Source organism: Monodelphis domestica, chromosome 1 (genome assembly GCF_027887165.1).
Source record: "Monodelphis domestica isolate mMonDom1 chromosome 1, mMonDom1.pri, whole genome shotgun sequence".
Classification (NCBI taxonomy): Eukaryota; Metazoa; Chordata; class Mammalia; order Didelphimorphia; family Didelphidae; genus Monodelphis; species Monodelphis domestica.
In genome coordinates this window covers 176,691,026-176,706,304 of record NC_077227.1, presented here as the reverse complement: position 1 = coordinate 176,706,304, position 15,279 = coordinate 176,691,026, and the positions used below count along the sequence as shown (strand labels likewise).

The following is a 15,279-nucleotide window of genomic DNA, read 5'->3' as shown; positions in this document are numbered from 1 at the left end:
GTGCATAAATAAAGGGAGGGTGAAAGTCTTCCAAAATGAGGGAGGACAACCCTACCCAAGCCCTCCTGCTCCCCTTCAGAGCCCCTTCTCAGGGGCATTAACCCCATGTTCATAGGCACCCTGGGCTACAGGAGCAAAACATGTTGTGATTCATTTTAAAAATAGACCGTCTTTGTTAGGCAGCTACAGTAAGTCCAGAAAACAAAGTAACTGGTGGGGGTGGAGCAGTGTTGCATGCTTAGGGGTTATGGGGGCTTTAGCCTGATGAGAAAGTGCATGTTTTCTATTTGCTTTCTGTTGTTATGGGAGGCAGTGCAAACCAGTTAGTGCCAGGAAACAGGGAGGCAGGGCACCCGGGGTTCTCTCAGGGAGGAAGTGTGTCCTAACATTTGCTCTGTGGGCTGGGGATCTGGGACTCCGGGGTTTTGTCCTGGCTCTCAGAGGAAGTGGGCTTCAGGGGTTAAGCCTAGAAAATGGGCCATTTGCTGCCAGCTCTTCCATTCATAGCATTTTGTGAGTCGATCGGTTTTCATGACTCGAACTTTATTGGGGCTCATTCCAGTCTGGAATTTCCCTCACTCCCTGGCCAAAAAGAAGTGGGTGGTGTTTGTTTCTTCACTGCTTTGCCCGGAGACCCCCCAGAATGGCTGCATTTCAGAGGTCGCTGGGGAGAAGCGTAGATGTGGATGAGGATCCCTTTGGGACCCCACAGGGAGAAGAGTTGTGGGAACCCTCAGGTGGGATGATTTTGCTGCCTCCATCCAGGGGACTTCAGGTGTTGAAAGCTGAGGAGGCAGCTGGAGAGACGGCTACAGTTGGTCAGAGTAAGGAAAGGATCTGGGGGAGAATGAACGTTGCTACATACTGACTGTATGTTGGACTGTTGTATAGCATGTGAATGGTGGCTGAAGATAGAGAGGGAGTATTTTTTCCTCTAGCTGACGACTGTGCTCCCTGGCTGTCCAAATGAGCACTAGAGCAAGAAGTAAAGATTCAGTCTTCACCACCTCCCCAAGTGTCCACTAGGGGATGTTGTGTGCTATAATGGGGAGACCCATCATGGAATTATCCTGCTGAGAGGCCCCATGAAGAAAGGACACCAAACTTCGTGCATTTGTCTTCCCAAATTTTCTAGCATTTCCTTATCCTTCATATAGTTCCACTTCCTTATTTGATCTGGGCTGCTGCTCTTTTGCAGAGGCTAAAGGGGAGGATCAGAAAGGATGGGAAATGAACATGGCTCCTTGAAGTCCACCAATCTCCACGTTTTGGCTAAAGAACCTGAGTCTCTTTGTTTAGTTTTGGAGTGCCAGGACATGCTTTTGAATCTTGCTTCTGCTATTTACTGCTCATATGACTTTGAACAAGTTAATTCTACTCTTCAGGACTTCAGTTTTCTCATCTGTAAAATGAGAGAGTTGAAGATCTGAGATTCCTTTCTTCTAGACCTAAGTTTTCTGTTCCTATGAGTCCTCAGAAAGTCTGCCTGAGAACTTTGAGAAATTATGGGTGAAATGTCCAATGAAGATTTCCGTCATGCTAATTTCCGAGTGTTGCAATGAATGAGAATTAACTGGTGTGACAAAGGACATGGGACTGAGATTTAATAATAGCTAATATTAATAGAGTGCCAGGTATGTTGCAATTATTATCTTATTTGTTCCTTACAATGATCCCCATTTTATATTTATGGGGAAACTGAGGCAAACAGGGACTAGGTGTCTTATGACACCTATATATGACATATAGCTTTGGGGTAATAGTCTAAACTAGAGGCAGCTCAGTCATAAAGAGGGAAGTCAGCAGAGTTTTCTGTCATGAATTGGAGTATTGCAGGGGGAAGCAATTCACTCCACTGAGCAATGTCACAGGCATCCCATGACATCTCTGATATTTCTATACTGGAATATTTCTAGGGCCACACAGCTAGTAAAGATCTGAGGCTGGATTTGAACTCACGTCTTCCTGATTCCAGACCTGGTACTCTACCCCCTCTGAGCCTTTTAGGGTAGAACAAAGTTCTCTATGATAATAAAAGAGATGGGGTAGTTGGAGTGGACTTGAGGCTGGATATAATTGTGGTATAAACTTCTGATATTTTGGGTTAAGTCCTTGTGTGATCTCTAATCAAATTTTCTAATCAAATGAGATGATGTTAGTAATTAGCATTTATATAATGCCTTAAGGTTTGCAAAACACTTTTCAAATGCTATCTTATTTGATCTTTGCAATAAGCCTAGGAGGTAGGTGATATTATTATCCCTATTTTTACAGATGACAAATTGAGGCAGGCAGAAGTTAAACGTCTTGCTTCCAGTTTACACAATTAGTAGGTGTCTGAGGCTGGATCCGAGTTTTCTGGATTCCATATACAGATCTCTTATCCAAATGGTAGTCTTACGATAACTAGGTAATAACTATGTAACTAAGATAGCTATGTAAAGTGCTTTGCAAGCCTCAAAAGTGCTATATAAATGTAAGATATTATCATTATTTTATTCTTCTTATTCTACACATTTTCAGGGCTTTGGAGGAAAGCACCAATAGGGTATGAGGCATGGACCTTTTAAGAGTTGGAAGAGATCTTGGAAATCAAGAAGTCCAGGGGTAGTTAGGTGGCTTAGTGGATAGAGAACCAGGACTTGGATTAGAAAATCTCACTCAGATACTTCCCTTTGTGACTGGGCAAGTCGCCCAACCTCTACTGCCTAGCCCTTGCTGCTTTTCTGTCTTAGACCAGATACTTAGAAGTGATTCTAAGACATTCTAAGACTGTAAAAAAGAAAGAAAGAAGTTGCATGGTTCAATGCCCTCATTTTACAACTTTTTACAGAAAAAGAAACTGAGGCTCAGGGAGTAGAGGAGACTTGCCCCAACTTACCTAGGTAAAAAAGAGCAGGAATGGGATTTGAACTCACATTCTCTTGGTTCACACAAAGTACAAGTTCCAACAAATGTTTCAGCAGTGTCCTTGTTTACCTCAAACATCTTGGTATGCTTTTTTGAAATGGAGAAGAGATTAAGGATAGTTCAAGGTGAAAGGGCATGTAATTGGGGTGGGGCAGGATACAATCAGGGGGGCATTTCTTGAACTTGTTTGTAAGGAGGTGGCTTGTGACTCAGCTTTGGGGTAATGGCCTAAAGGAGAGGCAGTTTCAGTCAGTAAAGGGGGAAGTGGGCAGAGTATTCTGTCATGATTTGGAGTGTTGCAGGGGGAAGCAATCCATCCCACTGAGCAATGTCACAGGCATCCAGTGACATCTGATATTTCCTCTGATATTCTAGGCTGGAAATTTCAAAAAGAACTTGTCACTTAGCTCACAGCCTTTTCTTAAAAGAAAATTGCTGACGGGCAAGAAAAGAGTTAAGGGGTGGGAGAAGGTGCACATGGAAGACAGTTAGACTGGAACTCATTCTTTATTTGCTGCCCTCATTTCTCCTACCCTAGCTAACTTTCTGCACTGCCTATTTGTGGGGGGCAAGCGGAAGTGGCACCCTATTGGCCATCCCTCCCCTTTAGCTCCTTGTCTCAGAACTGAGCTGACAAAGGAGATTCCTTAGAGATCGCCTTATCTCAGAAAGTGCTGAGCTCCTAGTCAGACCCTTTTGCAGATGTGAACCTTGGACCTAGACCATTGCTTAATACCAGCTTCCCCTTCCTCCATCCCCCTCTCTCACTTCTTGAGTTAAATCCATATGTAATTGCCCAGTTTTCTTCTTTTCTGCAGGCTGAAAACACCAAGAAAAGAGATCTACAACTCTTTGGCTGAATCTTTAGTACTGCTGCTGCCAGCGGCCGCTATATTCTGAATAAAAGTGTAAGTCTTTTCGTTCTAGACTTTTCCCCCTCCTGATTCCCCACACGTGTTTCCTATCCTAATTATTTTCTGGTCTTCAGCCTTTAGCAACCTTTTCTCCCAATGTTCCCTTGCCCTAGTGATCTCTCCACCTGTCTTCCCTTCAGCTGTCTCCTGCTCTGGGTATTCCTAGCTATTTGTTCCTTCCTCCAGCTGTCTCTTGCCTTTCCTGTTTCCCCACTCCACCTCTCCATTAGATGAAAACGAGTCCCTTTCTGTCCATCCCTGTTGATGGGAATGCTGTAGTGGAAAGAACATTGGATTTGGATTCAGAGACCCTCCCTCTGCTACTTATTGCCTGGGTTGCCTTGGGGAAGGATGCGCAACGTCCTTAGGTCCTCACTTTTTCAACGTGGTTCTCCTGGTCGAGAAGCTGGGTCCTCTAGTATTCTCTAGGTTTCTCTGTCCATTTTCAGGTTTATCTTTTCCCCAAGATCTTTCTTTTCTCATGCCCTCCCTTTCATATTTTAAAGTGATGGGCTCTCTTGCTGGGAATATCAGTCAATTAACCAACCAACCAATCAGTCAATCAATGAACATTTATTAAGTGCCTTTTCTGTGCCAGACATCATGCTAAACATTGGACAGTAGTGTAGAGGCAGGGAATAACAATCATTCTTGGACCTCTTGATTACAGTGATCAGAATCTCTCAACTGATGACTCAGCTAGTCAGAGATTATAGTTTGATATGAATTCTCATTTGCAAGGGATGTTCTTTGATCCTAGAGTGAATATAGGGCTATTAGTGAAACTTCCATTCTATTAGGAGTGCCTTAAAAAAATTAAATCTTTTATCTTCTCTCTTAGTACCAGTTCTAAGATAAAAGAGTACCAAGGATGAGGCAATTGGGTTTAAATGACTTGCCCAAGGTCACATAGCTGGGAAGTCTCTGAGGCCAGATTTGAACCCAAGTTTTCCCAGTTCCAGGCGTGGTGCTCTATCCACTGTACTACCTAGCTGCTCCACCATGAAACCTTCTTTACTATGCAGGGTTAGAGCACCAAGGCTAGGGAATCCTTCTTCCATGTGGAAACAGAAGGAGACTGTGTAGTTGGTGGCTGCTTAATTTTGTGCAAAAGTTCTTTCAAAAGCCTTGCAGGACTGCTAACACTTGTATCTCAGCACTGGGTGAAAGACTAGGCTATTAGGACAGGGATCCTAACAGTTCTAGGGATTATTATCAGTGTCCTTCTGTTTACTCACTCCTCCCTGCACGAGATTCTGAGGAGCCCAGCATTCTTCCTCTCTGTTAAGTAATTTTTTGGCCTTTGCTACAGGACAGTATATGCCAGAGTAAAAAAAGATATTGGATTTGGATCCAGAGGACCTGGGTTCAAATCCTGGGTCTCCTATTTATTTATTATTTGTGTCACTTGGGCAAATAACCTAACCTCCCTTGGGCCCTTTCTCTTCTTTCCTTTCTCCTTTCCCCCTCCTCCCTCTTGCTTCTCCCTCCCTCCCCTTTCTCCTTCCCCCCTCATTCCTCCATTCTGTTCCTCCATTCCTCTGGTCCTTCTCCCTCCCCGTCTCTTTCTCTCTTACCTTCTTAGTATCAATTCTAAAACAGAAGTGGTTAAAAAAGAAGTGGTAAAGCCTAGCAATCGGGCTAAGTTGACTTGCCTAGGATCACGTGGCCAGGAAGTGTTTGAGGCTGGACTTGATTGAGCCCAGGCCTCCTAAACTCCTTCCCTGATGCTGTGTGGTACCTAGCTGCCATTGTTTCCTTTTCTATTAAATGGGAGGGTTGGACTAGATAACCTCTGGGGTCCCATCTAGTTTTAAAATGAGAATCTGATCACAAAGGTGGAAGAAATGGCTTCTTCCTAGGAGGTTGGACATCTTTTCCTCTTCTGTGGAATGTAAGCCCTTTGAGGGCAAGGTCTGTCTCCCCATTATATCTGGCACTTGTGCGCATAGTAGGAGCTCAATAAATTATTTGTTCACTTGTGCACATAGTAGGAGCTCAACAAATGTTCACTTGGGCACATAGTAGGAGCTCAATAAATGTTTACTAATTGATGGGTTGCTTCTACTCTCAAGGTAGGAGTCCTGTGATATGCTAAGAGAGGGGGTGGGTAAGAGGTGGCAGGGAAATTCTGGGGGTGGGGAAGAGAAGCAACACTGACAATTCTGGCTTTTGGAGGAGATTCATCATATAGCCAGTTCCTTCAAGATGATTTTCTTTCTTTCTCAGAAGGCAATGCCAGAGAGTTGGTGAAGACTTTCTTTTTATCCTACAATGGTTGACAGCACCAAGTATGCAGTGGCTGCGCAGCACGAAGAAGATGTAGCATCTTTAGCCAGTGGGCCCAATTCAGGCCCCGAGCAGATAAAACTGAAGAAGGAGATCTCCCTGCTCAATGGGGTTTGCCTGATTGTGGGGAACATGATTGGCTCTGGGATCTTTGTTTCACCCAAAGGGGTACTCATGTACAGTTCTTCCTTTGGCCTCTCTCTTGTTATCTGGGCCGTTGGGGGCCTCTTCTCTGTCTTTGGAGCCCTTTGCTATGCCGAACTGGGCACCACCATCAAGAAGTCTGGGGCTAGTTACGCTTATATCCTCGAGGCCTTTGGGAGCTTCCTGGCCTTCATCCGACTCTGGACCTCCCTCCTCATCATCGAACCCACCAGCCAGGCCATCATTGCCATCACCTTTGCCAACTACATGGTGCAGCCAATCTTCCCCAGTTGTTTTGCTCCATATGCTGCTGGACGCCTGATTGCAGCTGCCTGTATCTGTGAGTGAGGTTGGAAGGGCAATTTGGGTTGGAAAGTGGGGGGGGGGGGGGGAGCTATATATATAGCCGAGCTGGGACCTGGGAGTGAGAGAACAGAGAAATGGTGAGGGAGTAAGAAGCAGGTGAGGAACACAGCTTGCTATATTGCCTTCCCTCTTCCCTTCCCTTGGAGAGAAGCACTATCTAGCGAAGTGGGTAGAATGATGGGCTTTGGAGTCAGAAAGACTTGGGTTCAAATCTTGCCTTTGACACTTTTAATTAGCTGTCACTTCTCTGAATACCAGATGGCTCTCTAACCCTCATACTAAGTGAAAGGGGGTTCTTGAGCTGGAATAGAGTTCAGGGGTTCCATGAATTTGAATGGACACTAAAAGATTAAAGACACTACTTAAAAAAAAAAGCTTATTTCCTTTGAAATCCTTGGCATTTTATTTTAATGAACTTATTTCATTTCAGTTTTAATGAACACACATCTGAGAAGGGGGTTCATAGGTTCACTAGATTGTCCAAGGGATCAATGACATAAAAATAATATTAAGACCCCATACACTAGATAGCTTGTGATCTGCTGTAAAATCCTAGATCCTCCACATTTATGTTTTCCTTCCAAGTGGTCCTCATTCTATACCCTTGATACTACAATGGGAGGGAGAGGAGGAAATTCCACTCATCTTTCTGTTCCTGATTCCGATACCATCCCAGTCTAGGACCCACAAAATGCCTGGACACCTGGGGCACACCCCGTTGCTAGGAAATGAAGAAAGGGTGTCTTGTTTTGGACAGCTGCCATGGTGGACTTGGGAGGCGGTCAGGAATGCAAGGTTCTGCAGAGCCACTATTGTTACTGTCAGCTCAGTCTCCTTCCAGTCCCTTCTCTTTCTACATTGCTATTCTGTCCTTCCCAAATTTCCAGGTTGTCTCTGCTTTTGCTTCTGCTTTTCTGCTCTTGAGTCTGCTGGCGCTATGGATGCGCCTGTCTCTGTGTCTTTTGTCTCTGCCCGGGTAGCCTTTGTATGTGGGTACAACAGCCAGAGGACAGTTGAAGGGCTGTGCTTGTATTCTCAGGAGGGTGTTTTCTAGCCTAAAGGCCTTCGACAGATCCCTGGTTTCCTTTGTTTCCTTTGGAGCAGAGATGGCAGGCTGGTTTACTGAAGGGAAGGCTCATTTGACTATTGACTCCAGCAGGAAAGGTCATGGTTTTAAAGCTTGAAGGGAGCTTAAAGGTCATGGAATTTAGTGCCCCAATTCTGCAGATGTGGAATCATTTGCCAACCGAAGGTCACCTAGGTAGTAAGAGACAGAGCCTGACTTCAAAGCGGTCCTCTGGTTTCACTGCTTTCTCTCCCCTCTCAAATGTATGCATTTAACAAAGCTTCATTTCTTTTGACGATGTCAGCGAATGAACAATCTCATCTAAATTTATTTTCCACATGACAGAAACTTACCCTTTAAAGCTCCCAAACGTCTTTCTTATTTTAATTTGAATATTTCTAAAATGCATCAGATCTTCTTGCTTTCTTAAATGGAGTGTGCTGGTCATGATGTCACTTTTTTCTTGATGATTCAGACCGCACCACGATTGCACAAAATAGCTCCTGACTGCTTACTTGATTTCTTCTGTGAGCTTTTTAGAGGTTTTTTGCCTGCTTCTGCTTTCAGGCCTTCAGCTATGACTTCTTCTGGTCAGCGTGTCTGGCTTGTGTAGCAACTGCAGTAGAAATGAAGCCCAACGGAACAAGAATAGGCGACAGGGCCCTAGATAAAGGGGGTTCTTGGGATAATCCTTCTGGAGGGAAAGGCTGAAAGAGTTTGAAGTTGGGAAGGATCTTTTCTCCTCTAAGCTACTGGTTTGCTTCTCTCATCTTGAGGTGTATGATGGTCCTTTACATCAGATTCTCCCCCATTCTAAGAACTAGCCTGGGACAGAATAGGCGTAACAAGGGACAGTAGCAGAACATTTTAAGATTTGTAAAGCACTTTACAGTCGGATCTCGTAACAATAAGTACTATAGATATTACTGTATTTATTGTGCAGATAGACAAACTGAGGCTGAGGTTGTCATTTGTCCACAGCCCTATAGTTAGTTCCTAAAGCTACTTCATTCTGACTCCAAGCCCTCTACAGCAAAAATGTCAAATAGAAACAGATCACCACTGGCCAGCTTCATATTGACTTTGAAAACCATAAATTAATATTATTGATCCACAAATTAACATGATTTATGTTTTATTTATTTTGTTAAGTCTTTCCCAATTACATTTTCATTTGGTCTGGAGTGTGGCTGAGGAGGTTGACACCTCTGCTCTGTAACTCACTCCAAAACAAGACTGAGAATTGGCCGGGGGTGTCGTGGGGGGTAGGGAGACACCCCGAAAGCCCCAGGGGAGGGCACGATCATTATCATTACCACCATCTATCCCACAACCCTGCAGGGAGCCAGGGACTGTAATCAAAACAGTGATGGTATAGTGATTGAATACTGTCAATTTCTATGTTCTCTTCTTCCATTGGCATTCAAAGCATCATATATCTGGATGCATATAGGATATATACATAGAGAATGTACATGACATATATCCCATTATACATCTCTCTCTATAGAGAGCAAATGACTTGAATCCCACCTGAAAAGGACATAGAAGCAGGCCTACAGACAAGAGATCCTGGGTTCAAATCTAGTCTTAGATACTTTCTAGCTGTGTGACCTTAGGCAAGTCACTTAATCTTAGCCCCTTACCACTCTTCTGCCTTGGAGCCAATATACAGTATTGCTTCTAAGACTGAAAGTAAGGGTTAAAAAAAAAAGAGGGGGGCAGCTCTGTAGCTCAGTGGATTGAGAGCCAGTCCCAGAGGTGGAAGGTCCTGGGTTCAAATATGACCTCAGACACTTCCCAGCTGTGTGACCCTGGGCAAGTCACTTAATCCCATTGCCTAGCCCTTATCACTCTTCTACCTTGGAACCTATACATAGTATTGATTCCAAGACAGAAGGTAAGGGTTTAAAAAAAAGGACATAGAAGTTAATAGTATTCAATAGTTATTATATGCAATAGTTTTGCCAATGAGAGTGTATATTACATATATCTAAATATATCCTTACCTTCTGTCCTAGTAACAACTCTTTAAGACAGAAGGGCAAGGGCTTAAGTGACTTGCCCAAGGTCATATAGCTAGGATTTGTCAGATTTGAAGGTGAGATTTGAATGCAGGTCTCCTAACTACTAACTAACCATTTTATCCAGGGCCTGAAGGGAGGAAGGAAACTAGTATAATTTCCCCTAATTCATAGAGGAAGAAACTGATACCCTGAGGAAAGGCAGGATTCATGATGCAATGGAACAAATAATAAATTTGTAGTCAGAGGGCTTATGTTCAAATCCTGACTGTATTTGAAATCAAATTTGATTTGAAATTCAAATCCTAACCCTGGATGACATTGGGCAAGTCAGTGAACTTCGCTGGACCTTAGTTTCTTTTTTTTCTTTAAACCCATACCTTCTGTCTTGGAATCAATATTGATTCCAAGGCAGAAGGTTGATAAGAGCTAAGCAATAGGAGTTAAGTGACTTGCCCAGGGTCACACAGCTGGGAAGTGTCTTGAGGCCAGCTTTGAACCCAGGACCTCCCATCTCTGGGACTGGCTCTCAATCCACTGAACTACCCAGCTGCCAACTGAGGAGGTTGGACTAAATAGCCCCACTGACCCTTCCAACTCTAAATCTATGGTTCAATAGTCTTTAAACTGGGTGATTCAGCCCTGACTTCATTGTTTTGGGTCTCTCTCTTTGGGGGCAATCAGACAAAATCAGACCCTGTTATAAGTTGCCCACACTTCATAGTTTAAATAGGTCCATCCCTTTTCCCAGATGTTGCCCCTCTTCCTTGAGAATGCCTTTTCAGCTCCTAGTGCCAGTGCCCGTACCAGACAGCCCTCTTCTGTTCTCTTCCCATTGCATACTGAGCACTTTACTAAGGGGAGCCACACAAGACTTCCTGTATCTTGCTAGGAAGGAATATCTCCGGTAGGGAACAAGGGTTCACCTGGCAGTGCTGCCTTTCTGCTTAGGACACCAACGTCCTCGTCACTCCAAAGCACCCACTGGGAGACTTAAACACTGCTGGTGCCCAGTTACTTTTCGGGTCGTAGTTTCAGCTCTAGGCTCTCCGGGGTCTTTGAGGTCATCCAGTCTTGCCCCTGAATGCATAGACGAGGCTCAGAGAGGTTGAGAGAATTGTCTGAGGTCCCAGAGGCAGCAGTCGTCAGATAGGAGATGAATTTGGGTCTTTTGACTCCAGACAGACCCGGTCAATGCCCTTTCCACCGGGTCATTTTAAAAGGGAAAACCTGGCTCCTTGGGACTAATGTAGCTGAATTCTGTTTGCTAAGAGGACTGAACAAGACTGTTAGATGACCTGAAAAGGCTATGCCTTGGCCTTTTTGATCTCCGTGCTCTAGGGGACCCTGGGTATGTGGTGTCATGCAGTTTTTCCTTGAACCAAAACGACTGACCTCATGTACACAAGACTAATGAGGCAGAACAGCTAGACGTGGGGCCCCCAGCTGGCCTCTGCCCTTTGAACTGGCCTCTGCCGAGAAGCCAGTTACCTTTTCCAGGAGTGTTCTCATAAGATTTTTCTTCTGTGCTAGAAAACTAGATAATCAGAGGTAAGGGAGGAAAGTTAGATTCTCTATCCCATATGGTCTCAGACCAACAGTCTGGCTACAGAAATGCTGAACCAGAACCCTGAGTTCTGTTAAGTGGTCCATTTGGGCTTAGATAAGACCCTAAAGGAATTATCCTTTGGGGTCAGGTCTACTTTGAACCAAGAGAGTTTTTAAGGGACCTCCATTAAATTCTTAGTCATCGATACTTGTGTATAATTTGAATCTGCTCCCCAGGACTCTAAATCCCAGCACCCCACTTTCGTTCTCACATTATGTCCTTATGTTTTGGAGATAAAGTTTGTGTGTGACCCCGCCTCTCTCTCTCTCTTCTCTAATTGTGGTTTGTGGAGGTGGGGTGAGTCCCAGGCAGAAGAATTTTTCACGTGGTCTTATTTTTGTTAGATAATTAGGTTTTTATACTTCTATTTCCTTTTATTACTTCTACTTCAAGTAAGTCATTAGTAATAAACTTTATAAAATTAATACTTGAGTTATTGGATATTAATTTAAATCTTCCACTTGGGCATTTCACACACACACACACACACACACACACACACACACACACACACACACAGAAAAGTGGGTAATGGCTCTTGGTTATTCTAGAAAATCCCCCAAAGTTAGCTGGTGCTGACATTAGAATTAGAAATAGAGAATACCATCTTCCAGAAAGATTTTCAGATGGAGTCTAGGGGCAATGAGTGAGTGGAAGAGGTGGGGGAAGTGGTAGAATTGTACAAAGTTTTAGGCAGATCATAGATTTAGAACTGGAAGAGGCTTAGAGGTCATCTAGCCTGACTGCCTCCATTTTGCAGATGAGAAAACTGAGGCCCAGAAGATCTTGCAAGGTTATGCAAGTGACCTTTTCTTTTTCTGCCTTGTAGTTGAAAAAAGAGATTAGGGAAGAGTCTTTGGAAATGGGGGCAATAAGAGAAGAAATTAAACTGACACAGCAAGTAAGGCAGCAGAAAAGATGGTACTGAGATCAAACCACCCAGAGCTATAGGAAAGACTGATTTTTAAGAGAAACAGTTTTTCTGGACTGATATTTTTGGAATTAAAAGTACCCAGAGAGGAAAGGAGTAGACGATGAGTGTGTTTCTATACATGTAGCCATTAAATGATTAGTAGGCAAACTGTATTATGACCAATAAATTAGGACTAATATACTTCTATTTTTATTGTTTTTTTAAACCCTTACCTTCTATCTTAGTATCAATGCTAAGTGTTGGTTCTAAGAAAAAAGAGTGGTAAGGGTTAGGCAAAGGGAATTACATGACTTACCCAGGGTCACACAGTTAAGAAGCATCTGAGGTCATGTTTGAACCCAGGACCTCCAATATCTAAGCCTGGCTCTCTTATCTGCTGAGCTACCTAGCTATTCTGGTTGTTTTTGAGTTAACTGTTTGGGCAACAACAGGGCTGCATTTCTACAAAGGAACATTGGGTTTGAGAAATAGGAGAAAATAGAACCTTCCTATTGAGGTGAGTGAAAGATACTTTGGGGAATCTGTGTCTCCTCAAGATGAAATAGCCTTTGCTCCAGCCAACATTTGGAAGTTTTCTGGAACAACTTTACCTATTTTTCCATATCTCTGTGTGTGATATGCCTACATATTTATGTCCCTAATGTACCTAATGGAAGAGCTAGTCCCTACAAGGTTCTTATTTTTGGTTCAAAGTAAAATTAGACTAAAGGATGGTTTTTTAGGTTCATTTTAATCCAGTAATTCTTCTAGCCCATACTTTTCTGTATACAAATTCCCCAGAGGTATAGGTTTCATGGGATGATTTTGTAGCAGGTATTCTTGAATATGACCTATTAATATCTAACTTTAGGGAGAGTTCACTTTTGGGGTCATGCTTGGGGTACAAATCTAAGCCACCAGAGGTTTGGGAGATCTAGTTTGGTTGAGTGGCCCTAGAAATTGATGTCTGATTCTGGGATTACTTGGTCCATAACCTTCCAGGGACAACTGGAGTTTGCTCTGGGGTTTGACTCCAGAGAAGGTCCATGGCACTCTAAGTAGGTCCAAGTATGTGCTGGTGTTAGAGATGAGTTGGCTTCCTTGGACCAAGAAAGGTCCAAGCCTGGATTAGATCTTCAGGAGATTCTCTGGACATGAGTGGACTCCATAGAGACACTCTAGTTTGGATCTGCACCTCCAGGGTTGAGGAAGAATTGACTTGCCAAACAGAGTGGAAATATGGGGTCAAGGTTGCTCTGGAATTAGTCCAGTGTATGTCTTATATTCTATAAGCACTTTCTTCCTCTGGCTCTGCCTTCAAAGCATCAGTTTCTTCAAGAGCAATGATCTTGGCCACAGTTCTGGAGCCACCTATCAGCTGTATCCACCCTCAGAAGCGTAGGAAGAGTCAAGTTAGCATTTTCCTTCTTGCCATACTCACTTCCTTCTCCCAAGGCCTGCTCCCAGAAGGAAGAGGTTTAAGAGCAGGGAAAAAGAGGGTTCAGGTGTACCACTCCTCTCTTTTTCATCCCTCTCTTCAGAGGACTCCTTTTTCACTTTTAAAAAGTTTTCCATGCTAAACAAATAGATCAAACTAGATATCATACATACATTTTACATATGGTAAAGTAACATGACTGAATAAACAAACTAATTTATCAAGATGATATCAGGAGTTTGGGTCATAAAGCTGACACATCATCTTCCCTGAGTTCCATTAAACAAATCAATTGCCTCAGGTTTAGGAGTGGCAAAGGCTGCAAAAAAGAGTTCTAAGACCAGAGGAATAGGGAATTGGAGTAATCTACAGAGAGGATCCCTTTACTGTTGGATCCAGAGAATGGAATGGAGAGTAGGGGATTATGAAGAGTGAACTCTTCATTTTTTAGTACCATTTGCTGTAGTAAAGTGTAGAGGATTGTTTGTAGAGCTCTGAGTTTCAGAGATGGAAAGGATATTAGAAGTCATTGAGTCCAACACACTTTGTTTTTGTAAATGAGGAAACTGAGGCCCACTGAGGTTAAATGACTTGTCATTGGAATTAGTGTCTGAGGCAGGAATCAAACCCAGTGCTTTCCTGACTCTTAGTCCAGTCTTCTATCCAACATACTACATTTGAGCTAGTTTAACCCTTTATTTTACAGATGAAGAAATAGATCTAGAGAGGTTGTGACTTGCCTTGGACCTCATGGAGTAGTTAGTATCAAAGGTGAGATTGAATCCAGGTTTTGTTTCCATAATTAGTGCTTCTTCTGAACTGTTGGTGGAATGGATTAATCTCTTGAATTCATACCAGTTAGGGTCCATTCCCCAGAGTCTTGTATAGTCTGGGGTGACCTATAATCTAAAGCACTAGTTGGAAAAAACTTGAAAGAACATAGAGCTTTCATTTACCAGGATGTTGGTACATTGTGGTATCTCTTGAAGGGTACCAAGGGAGAAAGGGAGAAGCAAAAGTAGGCAATGAGGCAGTGGTCAGGAGGATTGTGGTCTGGATGAGAGTGGCTGGGAGTAGTAAATTGCATGTTGAGAAGTTCAGGTTGCTCCAAAATGCTGGAAGATCTGTGAGCTGAAGGCTAAGATGGAGGATCCTTGTTCATTTAGGGGAGAGTCAGCCTGATTGTGCATGCTTGGGCGTGCCTTAATGATTAACTTGGCTTGGTGAGGCCTGGCTCTCTAATTGCATTTTGGCCTAGCCCTCTGATAAGATTTGATTGTTTATTGTAGTGGATTTTTTTTTCTTCTTAACTTTGTAAGGAACAGAAATGATCCTTACTGGGAAAAGCAAAGATGTAGAACAGTAAAAGTCAGTGGAAGAATTAAGGAGGGGTGGGAGAACACAGAATTGTTTCTTTATAGAATTAAATACCCCCCTGCCTGATATGGTTGGGGGGGAGAGGAATAATTTTTTTGTCATTTTGGTTATTTTGGTCATTTGGTCATAGTGGCGTAGAGTTTTGAACTTTACAGAAAGAGGGAAATGGGAAGACTGGAGCATAATCATAGGATTATAGATTTTGAGTTGGAAGGGCGCTCAGAGGCCA

The 15,279-nt window shown here is 43.3% G+C and overlaps 1 protein-coding gene across 6 annotated transcripts in view; it reads left to right on the top strand.

Annotated features, from left to right (window-relative positions):
- The window catches only part of SLC7A7 (solute carrier family 7 member 7), a 54,923-nt gene that overhangs the window by 29,820 nt on the left and 9,824 nt on the right, over window positions 1–15,279 (top strand). For all 6 annotated transcript variants that reach the window (XM_056810024.1, XM_056810021.1, XM_056810023.1 and 3 more), the window contains exons 2-3: window positions 3,729–3,818; window positions 6,054–6,597. In XM_056810024.1, the coding sequence (XP_056666002.1) occupies window positions 6,099–6,597 (499 nt within the window). In that variant the 5' untranslated portion in view covers window positions 3,729–3,818; window positions 6,054–6,098. The remainder of the gene's footprint in view (window positions 1–3,728; window positions 3,819–6,053; window positions 6,598–15,279) is intronic.